The following is a 25,313-nucleotide window of genomic DNA, read 5'->3' on the forward strand; positions in this document are numbered from 1 at the left end:
ATCAAATGATTTCTCTATAAAGATCACCATAGACTTTAATGGTGCTTTACTGTTGATAATCATTTGATACGTTTTTCTAAAGGATTGTGATTGACCCCTAAATTTGACAACAGAAGTAAATTGAAAAGTCTTTTAAAATTGCCGTCTCTATCCGAGACATGAAAGTTTCATTTTGACTTTCACAAGGAGGATTAGTGCAAAGAAAAATTAAACTAAACCAAAAAATAGTTTTGTATACTTCATGTCACTTATTTTTTTCCCGCAGAAATAAATCTGATTTTACATGTATGGTAGAAAAATAGGCACAATCTTTTTCTATTTTAATGTACATTAAAGGTCCATTAAAGTAAAAAAATGGCATGCTGTAATCTGTTAGAGCATGTAATTTTAATGCTATTAGACTTACTGTGTGTTTAAAGGGACAGTCAAGTCCAAAAAAAAACTTTCATGATTCAAATAGGGCATGTAATTTTAAACAACTTTCCAATTTTCTTTTATCACCAATTTCTCCTGTTAAGTGTGGTCAGTCCACGGGTCATCATTACTTCTGGGATATTAACTCCTCCCCAACAGGAAGTGCAAGAGGAATCACCCAGCAGAGCTGCTACATAGCTCCTCCCCTCTACGTCACCTCCAGTCATTCTCTTGCACCCAACGAATAGATAGGATGTGTGAGAGGACTGTGGTGATTATACTTAGTTTTATACCTTCAATCAAAAGTTTGTTATTTTATAATAGCACCGGAGTGTGTTATTCCTTCTCTGGTAGAATTTGAAGAAGAATCTACCTGAGTTTTTTCTATGATTTTAGCCGGCGTAGTTAAGATCATATTGCTGTTTCTCGGCCATCTGAGGAGAGGTAAACTTCAGATCAGGGGACAGCGGGCAGATTAATCTGCAAGAGGTATGTAGCAGCTTATTATTTTCTGACAATGGAATTGATGAGAAAATTCTGCCATACCGATATAATGTAAACTCAGCCTTAAATGCAGTAGCAGCAACTGGTATCAGGCTGTCATGTATGTATATTTTACACTTCAGTATTCTGGGGAATGGCACTTCACTGGAATTATACTGTATGCATAAGACTTTAGCCTAATTTGCAGGGACTAGCAACAGGCTTTTTAATAATACTTAATTTATTTATGTTAAACGTTTTTTGCTGGCATGTGAAATCGTTTAATTTTCTGAGGTACTGGGTGAAAAAATGTTTTGGGCACTATTTTTTCCACTTGGCAGTCGTTTTTATTTAATTTATGACAGTTTACTGATCTCTCTCACTGTTGTGTATGAGGGGGAGGGGCCATTTTTGGCGCTTTTGCTACGCATCAAAAAATTCAGTCAGAAGTTTATTGTCTTCCCTGCATGATCCGGTTCATCTCTACAGAACTCAGGGGTCTTCAAAACTTGGTTTGAGGGAGGTAATCACTCACAGCAGAGCTGTGAGATTGTAGTTGACTGTGATAAAAAACGTTTATTTCTGTATTTTTTTTCTGCTATCAGGGTTAGTTATCCTTTGCTAATGGGAGCAATCCTTTGCTAAAAGTGTGTTTTTTTACAAAGATTTGATGCTTTAGCTTTTCAGTTTATCAATTTTCAACTGTCATAACTTTTTCTGTGCTTCTTATAGGCACAGTACGTTTTCATATTATAGTAAATTACTTGAAAAGTATTTCCAAGTTGCTAGTTTATTTGCTAGTGTGTTAAACATGTCTGATTCAGAGGAAGATATCTGTGCTATATGTGCTAAAGCCAAAGTGGAGCCCAATAGAAATTTATGTACTAACTGCATTGATGCTACTTTAAATAAAAGTCAATCTGTACAAATTGAACATATTTCACCAAACAACGAGGGGAGAGTTATGCCGACTAACTCGCCTCACGTGTCAGTACCTGCATCTCCCGCTCGGGAGGTGCGTGATATTGTAGCGCCGAGTACATCTGGGCGGCCATTACAAATCACATTACAGGATATGGCTACTGTTATGACTAAAGTTTTGGCTAAATTACCAGAACTAAGAGGTAAGCGTGATCACTCTGGGGTGAGAACAGAGTGCGCTGATAATATTAGGGCCATGTCAGACACTGCGTCACAATTTGCAGAACATGAGGACGGAGAGCTTCATTCTGCGGGTGACGGTTCTGATCCAAACAGACTGGATTCAGATATTTCAAATTTTAAATTTAAGCTGGAAAACCTCCGTGTATTACTAGGGGAGGTGTTAGCGGCTCTGAATGATTGTAACACAGTTGCAATACCAGAGAAATTGTGTAGGTTGGATAAATATTTTGCGGTACCGTCGAGTACTGACGTTTTTCCTATACCTAAGAGACTTACTGAAATTGTTACTAAGGAGTGGGATAGACCCGGTGTGCCGTTCTCACCCCCTCCAATATTTAGAAAGATGTTTCCAATAGACGCCACCACACGGGACTTATGGCAAACGGTCCCTAAGGTGGAGGGAGCAGTTTCTACTTTAGCTAAGCGTACCACTATCCCGGTGGAGGATAGCTGTGCCTTTTCAGATCCAATGGATAAAAAGTTAGAGGGTTACCTTAAGAAAATGTTTGTTCAACAAGGTTTTATATTGCAACCTCTTGCATGCATTGCGCCTGTCACGGCTGCAGCAGCATTTTGGTTTAAGTCTCTGGAAGAGACACTTGAATCAGCTCCATTAGATGAGATTACACACAAGCTTAAAGCCCTTAAGTTAGCTAACTCATTTATTTCGGATGCCGTAGTACATTTAACTAAACTTACGGCTAAGAATTCCGGATTCGCCATTCAGGCGCGCAGAGCACTGTGGCTAAAATCCTGGTCAGCTGATGTTACTTCTAAATCTAAATTGCTTAATATTCCTTTCAAAGGGCAGACCTTATTCGGGCCCGGGTTGAAAGAAATTATCGCTGACATTACAGGAGGTAAAGGCCATGCCCTGCCTCAAGACAGAGCCAAACCTAAGGCTAGACAGTCTAATTTTCGTTCCTTTCGTAATTTCAAAGCAGGAGCAGCATCAACTTCCTCTGCACCAAAACAGGAAGGAGCTGTTGCTCGCTACAGACAAGGCTGGAGACCTAACCAGTCCTGGAACAAGGGCAAGCAGGCCAGGAAACCTGCTGCTGCCCCTAAGACAGCATGAATCGAGGGCCCCCGATCCGGGAACGGATCTAGTGGGGGGCAGACTTTCTCTCTTCGCCCAGGCTTGGGCAAGAGATGTCCAGGATCCCTGGGCGTTAGAGATCATATCTCAGGGATACCTTCTGGACTTCAAATCCTCTCCCCCAAGAGTGAGATTTCATCTGTCAAGGTTGTCAACAAACCAAATAAAGAAAGAGGCGTTTCTACGCTGCGTACAAGATCTTTTATTAATGGGAGTGATCCATCCGGTTCCGCGGTCGGAACAAGGACAAGGGTTTTACTCAAATCTGTTTGTGGTTCCCAAAAAAGAGGGAACTTTCAGGCCAATCTTGGATTTAAAGATCCTAAACAAATTCCTAAGAGTTCCATCGTTCAAAATGGAAACTATTCGGACAATTTTACCCATGATCCAAAAGGGTCAGTACATGACCACAGTGGATTTAAAGGATGCTTACCTTCACATACCGATTCACAAAGATCATTACCGGTATCTAAGGTTTGCCTTTCTAGACAGGCATTACCAGTTTGTAGCTCTTCCATTCGGATTGGCTACGGCTCCAAGAATCTTCACAAAGGTTCTGGGTGCTCTTCTGGCGGTACTAAGACCGCGAGGAATTTCGGTAGCTCCGTACCTAGACGACATTCTGATACAAGCTTCAAGCTTTCAAACTGCCAAGTCTCATACAGAGTTAGTACTGGCATTTCTAAGGTCGCATGGATGGAAGGTGAACGAAAAGAAGAGTTCTCTCTTTCCACTCACAAGAGTTCCCTTCTTGGGGACTCTTATAGATTCTGTAGAAATGAAGATTTACCTGACAGAAGACAGGTTAACAAAGCTTCAAAATGCATGCCGTGTCCTTCATTCCATTCAACACCCGTCAGTAGCTCAATGCATGGAGGTGATTGGCTTAATGGTAGCGGCAATGGACATAGTACCCTTTACACGCCTACATCTCAGACCGCTGCAATTGTGCATGCTAAGTCAGTGGAATGGGGATTACTCAGACTTGTCCCCTAGTCTGAATCTGGATCAAGAGACCAGAAATTCTCTTCTATGGTGGCTTTCTCGGCCACATCTGTCCAGGGGGATGCCATTCAGCAGGCCGGACTGGACAATTGTAACAACAGATGCCAGCCTACTAGGTTGGGGCGCTGTCTGGAATTCTCTGAAGGCTCAGGGACAATGGAATCAGGAGGAGAGTCTCCTACCAATAAACATTCTGGAATTGAGAGCAGTTCTCAATGCCCTTCTGGCTTGGCCCCAGTTAACAACTCGGGGGTTCATCAGGTTTCAGTCGGACAACATCACGACTGTAGCTTACATCAACCATCAGGGAGGGACAAGAAGCTCCCTAGCAATGATGGAAGTATCAAAGATAATTCGCTGGGCAGAGTCTCACTCTTGCCACCTGTCAGCAATCCACATCCCTGGAGTGGAGAACTGGGAGGCGGATTTCTTAAGTCGTCAGACTTTTCATCCGGGGGAGTGGGAACTTCATCCGGAGGTCTTTGCCCAAATACTTCGACGTTGGGGCAAACCAGAGATAGATCTCATGGCGTCTCGACAGAATGCCAAGCTTCCTCGTTACGGGTCCAGATCCAGGGATCCGGGAGCGGTTCTGATAGATGCTTTGACAGCACCTTGGACCTTCGGGATGGCTTATGTGTTTCCACCCTTCCCGATGCTTCCTCGATTGATTGCCAGAATCAAACAGGAGAGAGCATCAGTGATTCTAATAGCGCCTGCATGGCCACGCAGGACTTGGTATGCAGATCTAGTGGACATGTCATCCTGTCCACCTTGGTCTCTACCTCTGAAACAGGACCTTCTGATCCAGGGTCCCTTCAAACATCAAAATCTAATTTCTCTGAAGCTGACTGCTTGGAAATTGAACGCTTGATTTTATCAAAACGTGGTTTTTCTGAGTCAGTTATTGATACCTTAATACAGGCTAGGAAGCCTGTTACCAGAAAGATTTACCATAAGATATGGCGCAAATACTTATATTGGTGCGAATCCAAGAGTTACTCATGGAGTAAGGTTAGGATTCCGAGGATATTGTCTTTTCTACAAGAAGGTTTAGAAAAGGGTTTATCCGCTAGTTCCTTAAAGGGACAGATTTCAGCTCTGTCCATCCTTTTACACAAACGTCTGTCAGAAGTTCCGGACGTTCAAGCTTTTTGTCAGGCTTTAGCTAGGATCAAGCCTGTGTTTAAAACTGTTGCTCCACCATGGAGTTTGAACTTAGTTCTTAATGTTTTACAGGGTGTTCCGTTTGAACCCCTTCATTCCATTGATATCAAGCTGTTATCTTGGAAAGTTCTATTTTTAATGGCGATTTCCTCGGCTCAAAGAGTCTCTGAGTTATCCGCCTTACATTGTGATTCTCCTTATCTGATTTTTCATTCAGACAAGGTAGTTCTGCGTACTAAACCTGGGTTCCTACCTAAGGTGGTCACTAACAGGAATATCAATCAAGAGATTGTGGTTCCATCTTTGTGTCCTAATCCTTCTTCGAAGAAGGAACGTCTGCTACACAATCTAGATGTAGTCCGTGCCCTGAAATTTTATCTACAGGCAACTAAGGATTTTCGACAAACGTCTTCCCTGTTTGTCGTTTATTCTGGTCAGAGGAGAGGTCAAAAAGCTTTGGCTACCTCTCTCTCTTTTTGGCTTCGTAGCATAATTCGGTTAGCCTATGAGACTGCTGGACAGCAGCCTCCTGAAAGAATTACAGCACATTCTACTAGAGCTGTGGCTTCCACTTGGGCCTTTAAGAATGAGGCTTCTGTTGAACAGATTTGCAAGGCTGCAACTTGGTCTTCTCTTCATACTTTTTCCAAATTTTACAAATTTGACACTTTTGCTTCTTCGGAGGCTGTTTTTGGGAGAAAGGTTCTTCAGGCAGTGGTTCCTAACGTATAAAGAGCCTGCCTGTCCCTCCCGTCATCTGTGTACTTTAGCTTTGGTATTGGTATCCCAGAAGTAATGATGACCCGTGGACTGACCACACTTAACAGGAGAAAACAAAATTTATGCTTACCTGATAAATTCCTTTCTCCTGTAGTGTGGTCAGTCCACGGCCCGCCCTGTTTTTTATGGCAGGTAAAAAATTTTTGAATTATACTCCAGTCACCACTACACCCTTTGGCTTCTCCTTTCTCGTTGGTCCTTGGTCAAATGACTGGAGGTGACGTAGAGGGGAGGAGCTATGTAGCAGCTCTGCTGGGTGAATCCTCTTGCACTTCCTGTTGGGGAGGAGTTAATATCCCAGAAGTAATGATGACCCGTGGACTGACCACACTACAGGAGAAAGGAATTTATCAGGTAAGCATAAATTTTGTTTTTTGCTTTGTTCTCTTGGTATTCTTAGTTAAAAGCTAAACCTAGGAGGTTCATATGCTAATTTCATAGACCTTGAAGGCCGCCTCTAATCTAAATGCATTTTGACAGTTTTTCACCACTTGAGGGCATTAGTTCATGTGTTTCATATAGATAACATTGAGCTCATGCACATGAATTTACCGTGGAGTGAGCACTGATTGGCTAAAATGCAAGTCTGTCAAAAGAACAGAAATAAGGGGGCAGTCTGCAGAGGCTTAGATACAAGGGATTAAAAGGGGTAAAACGTGTATTATTATAACTGTGTTGGTTATGCAAAACTGGGGAATGGGTAATTAAGGGATTATCTATCTTTTAAAACAACAAAAATTCTGGTGTTGACTGTCCCTTTAACCTTGCATAGTAGAAATAGCGCTCGGGACTCATGGAACCTAAAGGGAATACAATATTATACTATGCCTCTTAAATTATTTGGATAAATGATTTCAGGGCTTAGTTCTTGGCTATGACATTTTTCGTGGTGTTATTTTTAATATGGGGAAGGAAGTATCCAGCAGTGTTTAAACTTGTGACAGAAAACGAAGCAAGATGTAAGCTGCTCACAGTTTTTAGCAATCGCCCTTTAATTCCACTAAACCCCCTTAACAAAAAAGCATAGCTTTAAAATGTATGAAGTTACATAACTTGAATATTGACTTAAAAGGTCATGGCGGTATAATAAAGTTTCCTAATAAATAATTTTACTATACGTTTAACTCCTGTGGAGGGGTTGATCACATAGTTGTGTGCTAGGCTAGCTCCCATGCCGTTACTTAGCAAGACACAGCAGGTGATTGGCAGCTACTGTACGAGCATATTCTGCTCCTAAGCAAAACTTCACGTTTCAGGAAAAGGTGGGAGTAAAAGCACCTTGATCAATTTATATAACAATTGTAGTTAACCACCTAACTCTGACCTCAATCAGTTTTTTTTCTTTTTACACATCACTAATCCTTGTAGCCAATGAGAGGCTGACTAGTAGTGCAGTACTCAGTTGATACCATGGGGCCGAATTATCAAGCTCCGAATGGAGCTTGATGCCCCTGTTTCCCGGAAACAGTAATTATGAAGCAGCGGTCTAAAGACCGCTTCTCCTTAACGTGCCCGCTGTCTCTGAGGCTGCGGTCTTCAATCCGCGTGATCCTATGCGATCGGGCTGATTGACACTCCCTGCTAGCGGCTGATTGTGCGCAAATCTGCAGGGGGCGACATGGCACAAGCAGTTCACTAGAACTGCTTGAACAATGATAAATGCCGACAGCATACGCTGTCGGCATTTATCGATGTGTGGCGGACATGATACGCTACATTGTATCATGTCCGTCCACACTTAAGTAAATCGGTCCCCATGTCTGATTGCAGAGACCAGAGATATATTAAAACACAAATTAAATGAGGAGGTTCAGTTAAGAAAAGCTTGACTTGTTTGTTTAGATTTTATATAATAAATCTCTTCAATGTTCCTTAAACCCAGGGCCGGCTTAATCATGGGACCAAGTGGGTCTAAGGGACCCAGGCAGCACTTGACATTGGGCAGCACATTAGTGACTTAGTCAGCCACTGTCAGACTCAGACCATTATGCACAAGATAAATTATTATCATACTGTCATGTCAACATATTATAATAATAGTATTCCTTTAAAATAGGTGCCAAAGAGAACTGCATGCCCATTCTGACAGATAAAGGGTTAATAATATTTTTTTGTTATTAATATACATTGTTTATACTGGTTAGTTTGACAAAGTGAGTCATGTATTTTATATACCTATTTATTGCTATAGGGAAGGCAGCTTTTTGTGCAATAACCTTTATTTCATGTTTATGTAACATGAACAATGATAAATCCCCCTCATGCTATATGTCATGGAAAAAAGCAAAGTGCTAAGAGTTACCTCCATTGATAGAAAGTAGTGTGGGTAGGAACTAGAATAAAGGGGGTTTCCATTGTTGTAATCAGACGGGAATGCACTACACTCATTGCTTGAGCATTCCTCTACAAGTGACTCACTAGTTATGTGTTGCCATGTAAAATTCATCTTAAGCTAGAAAGCTAATTGACAGAGTACATTTATAGAAAGAAAGAAGCAACCTTGAATGCAGTTCTTGACCGTGGCAACTGTACAAAGGTTCTATTATGAAGCATTTGCACACCTATTCATCAAGGTATTCCCTTGTTGTGATGCAAGTAGGTGTTCCTGTAAACTCTTCTTTTTTTTTTTTTTTTCTAAAGCTTTGAGTAGAAGAAAAAAAAAACATTAATGTAATATGAAGGAGCACTATTTAGTTAAAAATATTTTACATATTTTTAAGTTGTCTAAACGGATTATAAATGAACAAGAGGTACATTTTTGTGCATAAATCATCTCCCGGAACAGTGTACAATTGTTGGACTGTTGCACACTCCACAAGCATAAAAAAACAACTCTTTTAGTCGTGGAACATCCAGCTTTTTTATAAAAATGCAGTGATTTAGATGTATGTAGTTGAATATTTGCTTATTTCCCTTAAACCAAACCTTTTTTTATTCAATCAAGATCAGATCTTTCAAGTCACACAAGCTACTTGTGTGACACGAATTGATAGCTTTCCTCCAGGTTACAAGAGTGTGCAACATTTTTCACATGCTGGCTTGGCGAAATAGGTCAGACTCTGTTTTTGGTTCATCATGTTACGTTTGTTTTTTGTTTTGTTTTGTTTTTAATGCTATACCTTTGACAGTGTCTATTATTTTTATGCTATGGTTAAAAATGGAAATAAAGATATTTTAGTATAGGTAATTAATTCAAACGTCTAGGGATCTAAAATATGTAGATATGGAATTGTGGCTATGTGAGGTTTTGTAAAGCATACATGTGGGGGAAGTTAAGAGAAAAGTTATAGTTAAATAAGTAATGGATGGGACAAAAAAAAAATACAATGGACATAAACATTGGAAAAAGTAAATACACATAGAGAAAAGTGCAGATCAATAAATTGTTAGCCTGTTCTATGATTTACCATCTGGGTGCAGCTTCATTTTAGCCCAGTAATGCTTTTCACAGAGTAGAACTTTCCTGTAGTATATCAGTCTGATCCCGCCTATTGCGGTCAGTCCAGCGCAGAAATACCAGGCAATTCCTTTCTGAACAAGGAACACAGCAACCCCAGATGATAATTTTGGCCTTCAATGTGCCTTGTGAGTGAGGTGTAGCTATATTCCTCTAAGCACACTGAGCAAGGATTCCACGTCTGATTACCCCTTTTTTCCCTTAAGGAGAGTAAATACACACAGAGAGAATCGCACTCACAGGAACGAACAATAAGCTCAATAACATTGCTAGTCTCTTGTATGGCGATTTACCACCTGGGTGCAACTTCTTTTTAGCCAAGTAATGCTTTTCACAGAGTAGAACTTTCCTGTAGTATATCAGTCTGATCCCGCCTATTACGGTCTGTTCAGTGCCGAAATACCAGGCATTTCCTCTCTGAACAAGGGACACAGCAAACCCAGATGATCGTTCATTGGGCCTTGTCAGTGAGGTGTAGCCATATACAGATAAAGCATACAATTAAAAATAAACATTTCCAAAATACTTCCATTACCAAAAGGTTCACATTCATTGTATATGCACACTTTCTGAGGCTCCAGCTCCTACTGAGCATGTGGAGAAGTTCAGTGTGTGTGTATATACACAGTCAAGTCCAAAAAAACTTTCATGATTCAAATAGGGCATGTAATTTTATCAACTTTCCAATTTACTTTTATCACCAATTTTGCTTTGTTCTCTTGGTATTCTTAGTTGAAAGCTAAACCTAGGAGATTCATATGCTAATTTCTTAGACCTTGCATTTGATAGTTTTTCACCACTAGAGGGCATTAGTTCACTGGTTTCATATAGATAACATTAAGCTCTTGCACGTGAATTTACCATGGAGACAGCTCTGATTGGCTAAAATGCAAGTCTGTCAAAAGAACTGAAATAAGGGAGCAGTCTGCTGCGGCTTAGATACAAGGTAATTACAGAGGTAAAACGTGTATTTCTTTCATGTAATTAGCAAGAGTCCATGAGCTAGTGACGTATGGGATATACATTCCTACCAGGAGGGGCAAAGTTTCCCAAACCTCAAAATGCCTATAAATACACCCCTCACCACACCCACAAATCAGTTTTGCAAACTTTGCCTCCTATGGAGGTGGTGAAGTAAGTTTGTGCTAGATTCTACGTTGATATGCGCTCCGCAGCAGGTTGGAGCCCGGTTTTCCTCTCAGCGTGCAGTGAATGTCAGAGGGATGTGAGGAGAGTATTGCCTATTTGAATTCAATGATCTCCTTCTACGGGGTCTATTTCATAGGTTCTCTGTTATCAGTCGTAGAGATTCATCTCTTACCTCCCTTTTCAGATCGACGATATACTCTTATATACCATTACCTCTACTGATTCTCGTTTCAGTACTGGTTTGGCTTTCTACTACATGTAGATGAGTGTCCTGGGGTAAGTAAGTCTTATTTTCTGTGACACTCTAAGCTATGGTTGGGCACTTTTGTATAAAGTTCTAAATATATGTATTCAAACATTTATTTGCCTTAACTCAGGATGTTCAACGTTCCTTATTTCAGACAGTCAGTTTCATATTTGGGATAATGCATTTCAATCAATCAATTTTTTTCTTACCTTATCAATTTGACTTTTTTCCTGTGGGCTGTTAGGCTCGCGGGGGCTGAAAATGCTTCATTTTATTGCGTCATTCTTGGCGCGGACTTTTTTGGCGCAAAAAGTTTTTTCTGTTTCCGGCGTCATACGTGTCGCCGGAAGTTGCGTCATTTTTGACGTTTTTTTGCGCCAAAAGTGTCGGCGTTCCGGATGTGGCGTCATTTTTGGCGCCAAAAGCATTTAGGCGCCAAATAATGTGGGCGTCTTTTTTGGCGCTAAAAAAATATGGGCGTCACTTTTGTCTCCACATTATTTAAGTCTCATTATTTTTTTGCTTCTGGTTGCTAGAAGCTTGTTCACTGGCATTTTTTCCCATTCCTGAAACTGTCATTTAAGGAATTTGATCAATGTTGCTTTATATGTTGTTTTTTCTATTACATATTGCAAGATGTCCCAGATTGACACTGAGTTAGAAGATACTTCTGGAAAAACGCTGCCTGGTGCTGGATCTACCAAAGTTAAGTGTATCTATTGTAAACTTATGGTATCTGTTCCTCCAGCTGTTGTTTGTAATGAATGTCATGACAAACTTGTTAATGCAGATAATATTTCCTTTAGTAATGTTAGATTACCTGTTGTGGTTCCATCAACATCTAATAATCAGAGTGTTCCTGTTAACATAAGAGATTTTGTTTCTAAATCTATTAAGAAGGCTATGTCTGTTATTCCCCCTTCTAGTAAACGCAAAAGGTCTTTTAAAACTTCTCATTTTTCAGATGAATTTTTAAATGAACATCATCATTCTGATTCTGATAGTGGTTCCTCTGGTTCAGAGGATTCTGTCTCAGAGGTTGATGCTGATAAATCTTCATATTTATTCAAAATGGAATTTATTCGTTCTTTACTTAAAGAGGTTTTAATTGCTTTAGAAATAGAGGATTCTGGTCCTCTTGATACTAGGATCCTTTAGATAGGAAGATTGAATCCTTTATAAGAAAAGCTTACTTATGTTCAGGTAATCTTCTTAGACCTGCTATATCTTTAGCGGATGTTGCTGCAGCTTCAACTTTTTGGTTAGAAGCTTTAGCGCAACAAGTAACAGATCATAACTCTCATAGCATTGTTAATCTTCTTCAACATGCTAATAACTTTATTTGTGATGCCATCTTTGATATCATTAGAGTTGATGTCAGGTATATGTCTCTAGCTATTTTAGCTAGAAGAGCTTTATGGCTTAAAATTTGGAATGCTGATATGTCTTCTAAGTCAACTTTGCTTTCCCTTTCTTTCCAGGGTAATAAATTATTTGGTTCTCAGTTGGATTCTATTATCTCAACTGTTACTGGAGGGAAAGGAACTTTTTTTACCACAGGATAAAAAATCTAAAGGTAAATTTAGGTCTAATAATCGTTTTCGTTCCTTTCGTCACAATAAGGAACAAAAGCCTGATCCTTCGCCTTCAGGAGCGGTATCAGTTTGGAAACCATCTCCAGTCTGGAATAAGTCCAAGCCTTTTAGAAAACCAAAACCAGCTCCCAAGTCCACATGAAGGTGCGGCCCTCATTCCAGCTCAGCTGGTAGGGGGCAGATTACGTTTTTTCAAACAAATTTGGATCAATTCAATTCACAATCTTTGGATTCAAAACATTGTTTCAGAAGGGTACAGAATTGGCTTCAAGATAAGGCCTCCTGCAAAGAGATTTTTTCTTTCCCGTGTCCCAGTAAATCCAGCAAAGGCTCAAGCATTTCTGAAATGTGTTTCAGAACTAGAGTTGGCTGGAGTAATTATGCCAGTTCCAGTTCTGGAACAGGGACTGGGGTTTTATTCAAATCTCTTCATTGTACCAAAGAAGGAGAATTCCTTCAGACCAGTTCTGGATCTAAAAATATTGAATCGTTATGTAAGGATACCAACATTCAAAATGGTAACTATAAGGACTATTCTGCCTTTTGTTCAGCAAGGGCATTATATGTCCACAATAGATTTACAGGCTGCATATCTGCATATTCCGTTTCATCCAGATCACTATCAGTTTCTGAGATTCTCTTTCCTAGACAAGCATTACCAGTTTGTGGCTCTGCCGTTTGGCTTAGCAACAGCTCCAAGGATTTTTACAAAGGTTCTCGGTGCCCTTCTGTCTGTAATCAGAGAACAGGGTATTGTGGTATTTCCTTATTTGGACAATATCTTGGTACTTGCTCAGTCTTCACATTTAGCAGAATCTCATGCGAATCGACTTGTGTTGTTTCTTCAAGATCATGGTTGGAGGATCAATTTACCGAAAAGTTAATTGATTCCTCAAACAAGGGTTACCTTTTTAGGTTTCCAGATAGATTCAGTGTCCATGACTCTGTCTCTGACAGACAAGAGACGTCTAAAATTGATCTCAGCTTGTCGAAACCTTCAATCACAATCATTCCCTTCGGTAGCCTTATGCATGGAAATTCTAGGTCTTATGACTGCTGCATCGGATGCGATCCCCTTTGCTCGTTTTCACATGCGACCTCTTCAGCTCTGTATGCTGAACCAGTGGTGCAGGGATTACACAAAGATATCTCAATTAATATCTTTAAAACCGATTGTACGACACTCTCTGACGTGGTGGACAGATCACCATCGTTTAGTTCAGGGGACTTCTTTTGTTCTTCCGACCTGGACTGTAATTTCAACAGATGCAAGTCTGACAGGTTGGGGAGCTGTTTGGGGGTCTCTGACAGCACAAGGGGTTTGGGAATCTCAGGAGGTGAGATTACGATCAATATTTTGGAACTCCGTGCAATTTTCAGAGCTCTTCAGTCTTGGCCTCTTCTAAAGAGAGAATCGTTCATTTGTTTTCAGACAGACAATGTCACCACTGTGGCATACATCAATCATCAAGGAGGGACTCACAGTCCTCTGGCCATGAAAGAAGTATCTCGAATTCTGGTATGGGCGGAATCCAGCTCCTGTCTAGTTTCTGCGGTTCATATCCCAGGTATAGACAATTGGGAAGCGGATTATCTCAGTCGCCAAACGTTACATCCGGGCGAATGGTCTATTCACCCAAAGGTATTTCTTCAGATTGTTCAAATGTGGGGTCTTCCAGAAATAGATCTGATGGCTTCTCATCTAAACAAGAAACTTCCCAGGTATCTGTCCAGATCCAGGGATCCTCAAGCGGAAGCAGTGGATGCGTTGTCACTTCCTTGGAAGTATCATCCTGCCTATATCTTTCCGCCTCTAGTTCTTCTTCCAAGAATAATCTCCAAGATTCTGAAGGAATGCTCGTTTGTTCTGCTGGTAGCTCCAGCATGGCCTCACAGGTTTTGGTATGCGGATCTTTTCCGGATGGCCTCTTGCCAACCGTGGACTCTTCCGTTAAGACCAGACCTTCTGTCACAAGGTCCTTTTTTCCATCAGGATCTCAAATCCTTAAATTTAAAGGTATGGAGATTGAACGCTTGATTCTTGGTCAAAGAGGTTTCTCTGACTCTGTGATTAATACTATGTTACAGGCTCGTAAATCCGTATCTAGGGAGATATATTATAGAGTCTGGAAGACTTATATTTCTTGGTGTCTTTCTCATCATTTTTCCTGGCATTCTTTTAGAATTCCGAGAATTTTACAGTTTCTTCAGGATGGTTTGGATAAAGGTTTGTCTGCAAGTTCCTTGAAAGGACAAATCTCTGCTCTTTCTGTTCTTTTTCACAGAAAGATTGCTAATCTTCCTGATATTCATTGTTTTGTACAAGCTTTGGTTTGTATAAAACCTGTCATTAAGTCAATTTCTCCTCCTTGGAGTTTGAATTTGGTTCTGGGGGCTCTTCAAGCTCCTCCGTTTGAACCTATGCATTCTTTGGACATTAAATTACTTTCTTGGAAAGTTTTGTTCCTTTTGGCCATCTCTTCTGCCAGAAGAGTCTCTGAATTATCTGCTCTTTCTTGTGAGTCTCCTTTTCTGATTTTTCATCTGGATATGGCGGTGTTGCGAACTTCTTTTAAATTTTTACCTAAGGTTGTGAATTCTAACAACATTAGTAGAGAAATTGTGGTTCCTTCATTATGTCCTAATCCTAAGAATTCTAAGGAGAAATCATTGCATTCTTTGGATGTAGTTAGAGCTTTGAAATATTATGTTGAAGCTACTAAGAATTTCCGAAAGACTTCTAGTCTATTTGTTATCTTTTCCGGTTCTAGGAAAGGTCAGAAGGCTTCTGCCATTTCTTTGGCATCTTGGTTGAAATCTTTAATTCATCATGCTTATGTCGAGTCGGGTAAAACTCCGCGGATTACAGCTCATTCTACTAGGTCAGTTTCTACTTCCTGGGCATTTAGGAATGAAGCTTCGGTTGATCAGGTTTGCAAAGCAGCAACTTGGTCTTCTTTGCATACTTTTACTAAATTCTACCATTTTGATGTGTTTTCTTCTTCTGAAGCAGTTTTTGGTAGAAAAGTACTTCAGGCAGCTGTTTCAGTTTGATTCTTCTGCTTATAATTTCAGTTTTTTTTTTTCATTATAAGATTTAAACTTTGTTTTGGGTGTGGATTATTTTCAGAGGAATTGGCTGTCTTTATTTTATCCCTCCCTCTCTAGTGACTCTTGCGTGGAAGATCCACATCTTGGGTAGTCATTATCCCATACGTCACTAGCTCATGGACTCTTGCTAATTACATGAAAGAAAACATAATTTATGTAAGAACTTACCTGATAAATTCATTTCTTTCATATTAGCAAGAGTCCATGAGGCCCACCCTTTTTGTGGTGGTTATGATTTTTTTGTATAAAGCACAATTATTCCAATTCCTTATTTTTTATGCTTTCGCACTTTTTTCTTATCACCCCACTTCTTGGCTATGCTTTAAACTGATTTGTGGGTGTGGTGAGGGGTGTATTTATAGGCATTTTGAGGTTTGGGAAACTTTGCCCCTCCTGGTAGGAATGTATATCCCATACGTCACTAGCTCATGGACTCTTGCTAATATGAAAGAAATGAATTTATCAGGTAAGTTCTTACATAAATTATGTTAATTATAACTGTGTTGGTTATGCAAAACTGGGGAATTGGTAATAAAGGTACTATCTATCTTTAAAAACAACAAAAATTCTGGTGTTGACTTTAACGTCCCTTTAATATATAGTCTCATGTCTAAAATATTTCCATTTAAATGTCTGAGTAAAATAGCAGCTCTAGTATTTGTTCAAGCGTTGGGTCACAGGTCTAGCCTGGCAAATAAAACTCAGACTTCCATCCTTCTGTGGAGTAAACAATAATATCAGCATCTGCAAATTAGGTAGTAATGACTAATGTTTATAAGCTGGCATTATTTCATTTTGAACTTTTGTTCTTAGGTACTTTGAAAAAGGTAGCAAATCAATATTACTATTATATTAATGAGAATTTTATTTAGGTCATTTTTATTTTTGATTTATTTATGTGATTTATATATTGCAGATGTTGTGAAGCCTCCTGTTTCTCTGAGTGCACCCATTGAGATGCCTTTGGCGGTGAGCTCAGAACCCACCACATCACACAACTCCCTACCTCCATCCTACCAGCTCATCAGTGTACCATCATTGGATTCTTCATTGGGCCAAGATGAACCTCCGGACTACCTACACTTGTATGACTGTCAAAGCAGAAAGCCAGAACCATTTAGGTAATCAATTAATAAAGGTTTTCACTACTTCTTTAAATCAATTTTTGTTATGAAACATTACATTTTAGGAGGCATCTCATACCAGTTCAGTGCTTCCACAAATAATGTGGCTCTGTGTTTAATAGAAAAATACAAAAATGTAGTTGTCACTCTAAATACAGTATATCATGATTCATTAGCCTTATTTCTCCAACATAGGTGTGTCCGGTCCACGGCGTCATCCTTACTTGTGGGATATTCTCCTCCCCAACAGGAAATGGCAAAGAGCCCAGCAAAGCTGGTCACATGATCCCTCCTAGGCTCCGCCTTCCCCAGTCATTCTCTTTGCCGTTGCACAGGCAACATCTCCACGGAGATGGCTCAGAGTTTTTTGGTGTTTAAATGTAGTTTTTATTCTTCTATCAAGAGTTTGTTATTTTAAAATAGTGCTGGTATGTACTATTTACTCTGAAACAGAAAAGAGATGAAGATTTCTGTTTGTAAGAGGAAAATGATTTTAGCAACCGTTACTAAAATCGATGGCTGTTTCCACACAGGACTGTTGAGAGGAATTTACTTCAGTTGGGGGAAACAGTGAGCAGACTTTGGCTGCTTGAGGTATGACACATTTCTAACAAGACTTGGTAATGCTGGAAGCTGTCATTTTCCCTATGGGATCCGGTAAGCCATTTTTATTAATAAGAATAAAGGGCTTCACAAGGGCTTTAAAGACTGGTAGACATTTTTCTGGGCTAAAACGATTAATTTATAAGCAGTTTTAATAGTTTATAGCTTTGAGGAGTTATTTTATTCTTGGGAATTATGTTAAAAAAAACGGCAGGCACTGTATTGGACACCTTTTTCACTGGGGGCCTTCTCTAATCATAGGCAGAGCCTCATTTTCGCGCCACTAATGCGCAGTTGTTTTTTGGGAAGCAAGGCATGCAGATGCATGTGTGAGGAGCTCAGATACACAGAAAAAGCTTACTGAAGGCGTCATTTGGTATCGTATTCCCCTCTGGGCTTGGTTGGGTCTCAGCAAAGCAGATACCAGGGACTGTATAGGGGTTAAATATAAAAACGGCTCCGGTTCCGTTATTTTAAGAGTTAAAGCTTTCAAATTTGGTGTGCAATACTTTTAAGGCTTTAAGACACTGTGGTGAAATTTTGAACAATTCCTTCATACTTTTTCGCATATTCAGTAATAAAGTGTGTTCAGTTTAAAATTTAAAGAGACAGTAACGGTTTTATTTTAAAACGTTTTTTGTGCTTTGTTATCAAGTTTATGCCTGTTTAACATGTCTGAACTATCAGATAGACTATGTTCTGTATGTGAGGAAGCCATGGTTCCTTCTCATTTAAATAGATGTGATGTATGTGACAAACAATTTAGAGAAAATGATGCCCAAGATGATTCCTCAAGTGAGGGGAGTAAGCATGGTACTGCATCATCCCCTCCTTCGTCTACGCCAGTCTTGCCCACACAGGAGGCCCCTAGTACATCTAGTGCGCCAATACTCCTTACTATGCAACAATTAACGGCTGTAATGGATAATTCTATCAAAAACATTTTAGCCAAAATGCCCACTTATCAGCGAAAGCGCGGCTGCTCTGTTTTAGAAAATACTGAAGAGCAGGAGGACGCTGATGATAATGGTTCTGACATGCCCCTACACCAGTCTGAAGGGGCCAGGGAGGTTTTGTCTGAGGGAGAAATTTCAGATTCAGGGAAAATTTCTCAACAAGCTGAACCTGATGTTATTACATTCAAATTTAAATTGGAACATCTCCGCGCTCTGCTTAAGGAGGTGTTGTCTACTCTGGATGATTGTGACAATTTGGTCATTCCAGAGAAATTATGTAAGATGGACAAGTTCCTAGAGGTCCCGGTGCCCCCCGAAGCTTTTCCTATACCCAAGCGGGTGGCGGACATTGTAAACAAAGAATGGGAAAGGCCCGGCATACCTTTTGTCCCTCCCCCTATATTTAAGAAATTGTTTCCTATGGTCGACCCCAGAAAGGACTTATGGCAGACAGTCCCCAAGGTCGAGGGGGCGGTTTCTACTCTAAACAAACGCACTACTATCCCTATAGAAGATAGTTGTGCTTTCAAAGATCCTATGGATAAAAAATTAGAGGGTTTGCTTAAAAAGATGTTTGTTCAGCAAGGTTACCTTCTACAACCAATTTCATGCATTGTTCCTGTCACTACAGCAGCGTGTTTCTGGTTCGATGAACTAGAAAAGTCGCTCGATAAGGAATCTTCTTATGAGGAGATTATGGACAGAGTTCACGCTCTTAAATTGGCTAACTCTTTTACTTTAGACGCCACTTTGCAATTAGCTAGATTAGCGGCGAAAAATTCAGGGTTTGCTATTGTGGCGCGCAGAGCGCTTTGGCTAAAGTCTTGGTCAGCGGATGCGTCCTCCAAGAACAAATTGCTTAACATACCTTTCAAGGGGAAAACGCTGTTTGGCCCTGACTTGAAAGAGATTATTTCAGATATCACTGGGGGAAAGGGCCACGCCCTTCCTCAGGATAGGTCTTTTAAGGCTAAAAATAAACAGAATTTTCGTCCCTTTCGCAGAAACGGACCAGCCTCAAGTTCTACATCCTCTAAGCAAGAGGGTAATACTTCTCAAACCAAGCCAGCCTGGAGGCCAATGCAAGGCTGGAACAAAGGTAAGCAGGCCAAGAAACCTGCCACTGCTACCAAGACAGCATGAGATGTTGGCCCCCGATCCGGGACCGGATCTGGTGGGGGGCAGACTTTCTCTCTTCACTCAGGCTTGGGCAAGAGATGTTCTGGATCCTTGGGCGCTAGAAATAGTCTCCCAAGGTTATCTTCTGGAATTCAAGGAACTACCCCCAAGGGGAAGGTTCCACAGGTCTCAATTGTCTTCAGACCACATAAAAAGACAGGCATTCTTACATTGTGTAGAAGACCTGTTAAAAATGGGAGTGATTCACCCTGTTCCATTAGGAGAACAAGGGATGGGATTCTACTCCAATCTGTTCATAGTTCCCAAAAAAGAGGGAACATTCAGACCAATCTTAGATCTCAAGATCCTAAACAAGTTTCTCAGGGTTCCATCGTTCAAAATGGAAACCATTCGGACAATTCTTCCTACCATCCAGGAAGGTCAATTCATGACCACGGTGGATTTAAAGGATGCGTATCTACATATTCCTATCCACAAGGAACATCATCGGTTCCTAAGGTTCGCCTTTCTGGACAAGCATTACCAGTTTGTGGCACTTCCATTCGGATTAGCCACTGCTCCAAGAATTTTCACAAAGGTACTAGGGTCCCTTCTAGCGGTGCTAAGACCAAGGGGCATTGCAGTAGTACCTTACTTGGACGACATACTGATTCAAGCGTCGTCTCTGCCACAAGCAAAGGCTCATACGGACATTGTCCTGGCCTTTCTCAGATCTCACGGGTGGAAAGTGAACGTAGAAAAAAGTTCTCTATCCCCGTCAACAAGAGTTCCCTTCTTGGGAACAATAATAGACTCCTTAGAAATGAGGATTTTTCTGACAGAGGCCAGAAAATCAAAACTTCTAAGTTCTTGTCAAGTACTTCATTCTGTTCTTCTTCCTTCCATAGCGCAGTGCATGGAAGTAATAGGTTTGATGGTCGCGGCAATGGACATAGTTCCTTTTGCGCGAATTCATCTAAGACCATTACAACTGTGCATGCTCAGTCAGTGGAATGGGGATTATACAGACTTGTCTCCGACGATACAAGTAGATCAGAGGACCAGAGATTCACTCCGTTGGTGGCTGTCCCTGGACAACCTGTCACAAGGGATGAGCTTCCGCAGACCAGAGTGGGTCATTGTCACGACCGACGCCAGTCTGGTGGGCTGGGGCGCGGTCTGGGAACCCCTGAAAGCTCAGGGTCTTTGGTCTCGAGAAGAATCTCTTCTCCCGATAAATATTCTGGAACTGAGAGCGATATTCAATGCTCTCAAGGCTTGGCCTCAGCTAGCAAAGGCCAAATTCATACGGTTTCAATCAGACAACATGACGACTGTTGCGTATATCAACCATCAGGGGGGAACAAGGAGTTCCCTGGCGATGGAAGAAGTGACCAAAATAATTCAATGGGCGGAGACTCACTCCTGCCACTTGTCTGCAATCCACATCCCAGGAGTGGAAAATTGGGAAGCGGATTTTCTGAGTCGTCAGACATTTCATCCGGGGGAGTGGGAACTCCATCCGGAAATCTTTGCCCAAATAATTCAATTGTGGGGCATTCCAGACATGGATCTGATGGCGTCTCGTCAGAACTTCAAGGTTCCTTGCTACGGGTCCAGATCCAGGGATCCCAAGGCGACTCTAGTGGATGCACTAGTAGCACCTTGGACCTTCAACCTAGCTTATGTGTTCCCACCGTTTCCTCTCATTCCCAGGCTGGTAGCCAGGATCAAACAGGAGAGGGTATCGGTGATCTTGATAGCTCCTGCGTGGCCACGCAGGACTTGGTATGCAGATCTGGTGAATATGTCATCGGCTCCACCATGGAAGCTACCTTTGAGACAGGACCTTCTTGTTCAAGGTCCGTTCGAACATCCGAATCTGGCCTCACTCCAACTGACTGCTTGGAGATTGAACGCTTGATTTTATCAAAGCGAGGGTTCTCAGATTCTGTCATTGATACTCTTGTTCAGGCTAGAAAGCCTGTAACTAGAAAAATCTACCATAAAATATGGAAAAAATATATCTGTTGGTGTGAATCTAAAGGATTCCCATGGAACAAGATAAAAATTCCTAAGATTCTATCCTTTCTTCAAGAAGGTTTGGAGAAAGGTTTATCTGCAAGTTCTTTGAAGGGACAGATTTCTGCTTTATCTGTTTTACTTCACAAAAAGCTGGCGGCTGTGCCAGATGTTCAAGCTTTTGTTCAGGCTCTGGTTAGAATCAAGCCTGTTTACAAACCTTTGACTCCTCCTTGGAGTCTCAATTTAGTTCTTTCAGTTCTTCAGGGGGTTCCGTTTGAACCCCTACATTCCGTTGATATCAAGTTATTATCTTGGAAAGTTTTGTTTTTGGTTGCAATTTCTTCTGCTAGAAGAGTTTCAGAGTTATCTGCTCTGCAGTGTTCTCCTCCTTATCTGGTGTTCCATGCAGATAAGGTGGTTTTGCGTACTAAACCTGGTTTTCTTCCGAAAGTTGTTTCTAACAAAAATATTAACCAGGAGATAGTCGTGCCTTCTTTGTGTCCGAATCCAGTTTCAAAGAAGGAACGTTTGTTACACAATTTGGATGTAGTTCGTGCTCTAAAATTCTATTTAGAGGCTACAAAGGATTTCAGACAAACTTCTTCCTTGTTTGTTGTTTATTCTGGTAAAAGGAGAGGTCAAAAAGCAACTTCTACCTCTCTCTCTTTTTGGCTTAAAAGCATCATCCGATTGGCTTATGAGACTGCCGGACGGCAGCCTCCTGAAAGAATCACAGCTCACTCCACTAGGGCCGTGGCTTCCACATGGGCCTTCAGGAACGAGGCTTCTGTTGAGCGGATATGTAAGGCAGCGACTTGGTCTTCACTGCACACTTTTACCAAATTTTACAAATTTGATACTTTTGCTTCTTCTGAGGCTATTTTTGGGAGAAAGGTTTTGCAAGCCGTGGTGCCTTCCATCTAGGTGACCTGATTTGCTCCCTCCCATCATCCGTGTCCTAAAGCTTTGGTATTGGTTCCCACAAGTAAGGATGACGCCGTGGACCGGACACACCTATGTTGGAGAAAACAGAATTTATGCTTACCTGATAAATTACTTTCTCCAACGGTGTGTCCGGTCCACGGCCCGCCCTGGTTTTTTTAATCAGGTCTGATGAATTATTTTCTCTAACTACAGTCACCACGGTATCATATGATTTCTCCTATGCATATTCCTCCTTTACGTCGGTCGAATGACTGGGGAAGGCGGAGCCTAGGAGGGATCATGTGACCAGCTTTGCTGGGCTCTTTGCCATTTCCTGTTGGGGAGGAGAATATCCCACAAGTAAGGATGACGCCGTGGACCGGACACACCATTGGAGAAAGTAATTTATCAGGTAAGCATAAATTCTGTTTTTTTTTTAGAGTTCAGTACTAAGTAATCACAGTGTATATGACATAACATTAAATGAGAAAAAAAATATTATTTAATAAATTATTGTTGCAAATTTTGCAAAGTTTTTCAAATGTAGGCAGAGGGACAAAAGAGGCCAATATTTTACTGCAATGTACAGTTACTAGGCACGGCATCTGTCTTTGTGCCGGCGGCATTTCTTTTTATATTTACAGAAGGCAGGCTGTGTCTCCAATCAGGATCCAAACTACCTGCCCTATTGAAAAATACTAGAACACTTTCACGTGTCCCTGGTTTACAGGTAACACTGAGAGCAGTCAAATCTTGGCTTTAATCTCCCTTTAAAGGCTCACATGTTTTAATTATATGTTTTACCCCTTTTGTAGGGCTTAAATTGACATGACACCCACACTTTTTCTTTCATGATTTAGAAAGAGAATGCAATTTTAAACATCTTTCTAATTTACTTATATTTTCTAATTTGTTTTATTCTCTTGATATTCTTTGCTGAAAAGCATATCTAGATATGCTCAGGAGCTGCTGATTGGTTGCTGCACATAGAAGCCTTGTGTGATTGGCTCACCGTGTTCATTGCTTTTTCTTCAACTAAGGATATCTTATAAAAATTAGCAAAATAAATAATAGAAGTAAATTGTAATGTTGTTTAAATTTCTATTCTCTATCTGAATCATGAAAGAAAGATTTTGGGTTTGGTTGCCCTTTAACCTCCATTTGCAATGAGCATTAATTTTTTTTAAAATGTGAATATATTTATTATTATATTATATGTATCATCCCACTACCGTATTGTGTATTTATATAAACAATAATCACATAAATAATAAAAAAGTAAAATGATGATAGAATATAATCCAGGGTTCCACAAGAAACATATAATCCAGACCAATCAAAACATTCTCGTATTCAGAATAGGAGAGAAAGGCCAGGTAAGATCGCTACCACCAATATAATGCTTTTAGGTGGTTTTGTTCTATTAAAATTCCACATTAAGGGGGGGGGATCTAGTTTACCCATTTTAGTGTAATGTGGTTTTCCCAATTGTAAAGTTTTTGTCACTAATTGTTTCCATTCCAAAATGAGCATAAATTTAATAAGAGAGCGCTTAAAGGGACACTCAAGTCAAAATTAAACTTCATGATTCAGATAGAGCAGCATTTTTAAACAACTTTCCAATTTACTTCCATTAACAAAATGTGCACAGTCTTTTTATATTTAAACTTTTTCAGTCACCAACTCCTACTGAGCATGTGCAAGAATTCACAGCATATACGTATATACATTTGTGATTGGGTGATGGCTGTCACATGGTACAGGGGGAGTGGAAATAGACATAACGTTTCAATTTATTTAACAAAAATGTACTATTAATTTGAAGTTCAGACTAAGTGCTATTGCATTGTCTTCTTATCATGCCTTTGTTGATTATGCAAATCTACAGTGTTGACTGGTCCTTTAAATTAGAGCTTTTTATTATCACATTGTTGCGTCTCTTTAGGATGCTTTAAATATCAAGCCAAGTGGCATTTATTTGTATAGAATGCTGGCTATCAATGGCCCCATCCAAAAACCTACCTGACTGGTTATGTGACACAAATGAACTAACATTTAGTTTGCAGCGTTCTTGTTTCCCTAGTTCAGAACTGATTATTAGGCACAGTTTATTATATTCAGTTTTTCCTTAGGTCATTACACAGTAAATGCTTTTCGTTCCTCTGTAATTGTATTTGTTTTGTGAATCAGGCGAGATTCCTCACAAACATCAGAAGAAGAATACCTGCTGCTGGAAGATTTTCAGAGTAAAAAGATCTCTTGGCAGTGAGTGTGTATGTTGCACGAGTGCTGTGGTGTAAAGTAAAAATGTAACCGTGTGGGACTAATTTGCAAATCCTAAACTTAACAGCGGTTACCAAACAGAATACGGATTCAAGCAGCTTATGGGTTCCGTTTAATATTCTGTCTTGTAAGGTTTGGTGCCATTATTATCAATATTATTATTTATTTATTTTTGCGGAAAAGGAAGAGGACTACACAAGTGTTCCTTAACCAGAACAAATTTGCTTTCATTCCAGTGTTGTACCCTTGTCAACCTTTAGAATTGTGGGAGTTTTCCATATTACCATTGGAGAATCTTTCCCTAGTGTGGAGTTCTGTACAAATGTACATTTCCTTTTAGTTTCAATTTAAATATATAAACAGCTTTTCTCCAACATTGGTGTGTCCGGTCCACGGCGTCATCCATTACTTGTGGGATATTCTCCTCCCCTACAGGGAAAGGCAAGGAGAGCACACAGCAGAGCTGTCCATATAGCTCCCCCTCTAGCTCCGCCCCCCAGTCATTCTCCTTGCCGCTCTGAACAAGTAGCATCTCCTCGGGGATGGTGAGGAGTTTGTGGTGTTAGTTGTAGTTTTTTATATCTTCTATCAAGAGTTTGTTATTTTAA

The 25,313-nt window shown here is 40.4% G+C and overlaps 1 protein-coding gene across 1 annotated transcript in view; it reads left to right on the forward strand.

Annotated features, from left to right (window-relative positions):
• GAB1 (GRB2 associated binding protein 1) overlaps positions 1-25,313 on the forward strand; it is a gene marked incomplete in the record, with an annotated part of 316,439 nt that overhangs the window by 212,346 nt on the left and 78,780 nt on the right. The window contains 1 exon segment of the mRNA XM_053703701.1: positions 16,588-16,792. Within this exon segment, the coding sequence (XP_053559676.1) occupies positions 16,588-16,792 (205 nt within the window).

Source organism: Bombina bombina, chromosome 2, assembly GCF_027579735.1.
Source record: "Bombina bombina isolate aBomBom1 chromosome 2, aBomBom1.pri, whole genome shotgun sequence".
Taxonomy (NCBI): Eukaryota; Metazoa; Chordata; class Amphibia; order Anura; family Bombinatoridae; genus Bombina; species Bombina bombina.